The following is a 2,046-nucleotide window of genomic DNA, read 5'->3' as shown; positions in this document are numbered from 1 at the left end:
TCACGCTTTTAAAATATCAATATTTGTAAGTTAAAATTGTATAAATTTGTTCCTTGGAATGAAAAATCATATTTATTATCTGCATTCTTGCATTAAAGTTTGCTAACTTAATTGAAAATATGGACGAAAGACAGTTAACAGACACTCATATCAATCTATTGTCATTGTATATTGCATTATAAATCTGAATTGATATATTCTTATTTGTTTTCTCTTTTTGCAGATGTAGTTCCCTTAAAGGTTGCTCAGCATCTATAACAACTGATCCCGAAGGTACTGCTGTTGTGAAAACCAAGAATACCCACAGCCACGATAGAGATGAACACAAGGCAGAAACACGTCAGCTTCGAGTCCGTGTTCGACAAAACTCTGGTGACATTTCCCAGCGACCGTCACAAGTGATTAGAGGTGAGCTTCAGAAAATGGACGAAAATCTATTAAATCATCAAGACTTGAAAAATGTTGCTATGTCCTTATACAGAGAAAGGCGAAAACAGTTTCCAAAGTTACCAAAAAGTAGATTAGAAATTCAAGAGACATTACGACAAATGGATTTGAACACTAGCAAAACTGAAAGTTTCACTTTGGTGAATGATTTGGATTCGGGAATCGTTATTTTTTCATGTTTCGCCAACATGGAATGTCTATGTAATGAAATGACTGATATTTTCATAGATGGCACATTTAAATCCTATCCGAAATTCTTCTACCAACTGTATTCGATACATGGATGTAAAAATGGTAACTACATTTCTCTTGTATTTGCGTTACTTCCACTTAAATCCGAGGAATGTTACATCAAAATGTGGGATCTGCTTATTGATGTGTGCACTACCCGAAGATTAACTCTCCAGCCCGAGGTAGTTCACATTGACTTTGAATGTGCAATGCATACTGCTATTACGAAAACATTTCCTGCTGCTACAATCAGTTGTTGTAGATTTCATTTAGGACAAAGTTGGTGGAGAAAAATTCAGTCGCTAGGTCTAAGTGCCGATTACAAAGACAAAGATTCGGATTTAGGTAAATGGCTAACTCATTTCTTTGGCTTGGCTTACTTGTCAACTGACATGATCGAAGAATGCTTTGTTGGGTTAATAGCTGATGCTCCATCTGACGACAAATGTATGAAGTTTGCCGATTATATCTTGGAATTTTACATAGATGGCAATTCCAGATTTCTACCAACCATTTGGGCATCACCTCCTGATCCCGAGGAAAAGAGAACGACAAATGGAGCTGAGTCTTTTCATGCACACCTGAACGAACAGTTTTATGCTAGCCATCCTAACATTTTTGTTTTTGTCGACGTTTTACTAAAACTGCAAACAACATCTTACATTAAGATGAGAACTCTTACTGTCAAAGCACCTGTTCGCAAATACGAAAAGGAAAAGATGGACTTCCTTTTAGAGCAAAATTCAAAACTTGCAAACGGACAATACACTACTGTGGACTTTGTAAGACGTGTTGGGTACAAGTATTCTGCCAGAACTGACTTATAAACTATTATACATCAAGATACATCTGACTAGTGCTGAACATACGTTTGCATACATTTTTATAATGAATTTTATGTGCATGCTTTGATGACCTTTAACTTAATAAATATTTATTTTTTATTATGGCTTTGCTTTCGATCAACAGGTATTCCTTAATTATTTGCGGAAAAGTAATAATTTATTTTTTTCCGGAAAAGTAATTTTTTTTCCGGAAAAGTAAGATATTTATTTGCGGAAACGTAAACTTTTTTTTGCGGAAACGTGATGTTTTTTTTTTCGGAAAAGTAATGCCAATTTGCGGAAACGTAAAACGCCGTAGAGAAAAACGCACTTAACCTGTGTACACGTCTTTTAAAAAAACCAAATCGTCACATTGAACAAATTTAAAACAAACTTACAACCCAATTAGATCGGCATTTTCAACTCGAATTCTATTTCCATTTGCAATATCTTCCCACTCTTGGTTTGTAGGATCTACCAAAAGATAGCATTTATTTGACAAAATGAGTATACATGAAACAACAGTTCGAAAACTCTGTTTTTA

The 2,046-nt window shown here is 34.8% G+C and overlaps 1 protein-coding gene across 1 annotated transcript; it reads left to right on the top strand.

Annotated features, from left to right (window-relative positions):
- The first annotated feature begins 635 nt into the window (after positions 1 to 635).
- On the top strand, positions 636 to 1,505 carry LOC143063949 (uncharacterized). The gene has a single exon (XM_076236450.1). It carries the CDS (start codon positions 636 to 638, stop codon positions 1,503 to 1,505), a length of 870 nt encoding a protein of 289 aa, XP_076092565.1.
- Positions 1,506 to 2,046: the final 541 nt, after the last annotated feature.

This window comes from Mytilus galloprovincialis, chromosome 1, assembly GCF_965363235.1.
Source record: "Mytilus galloprovincialis chromosome 1, xbMytGall1.hap1.1, whole genome shotgun sequence".
NCBI lineage: Eukaryota > Metazoa > Mollusca > Bivalvia > Mytilida > Mytilidae > Mytilus > Mytilus galloprovincialis.
The sequence above is the reverse complement of the archived record's forward strand: the minus strand, read 5'-3'. Positions and strand labels throughout refer to the sequence as shown.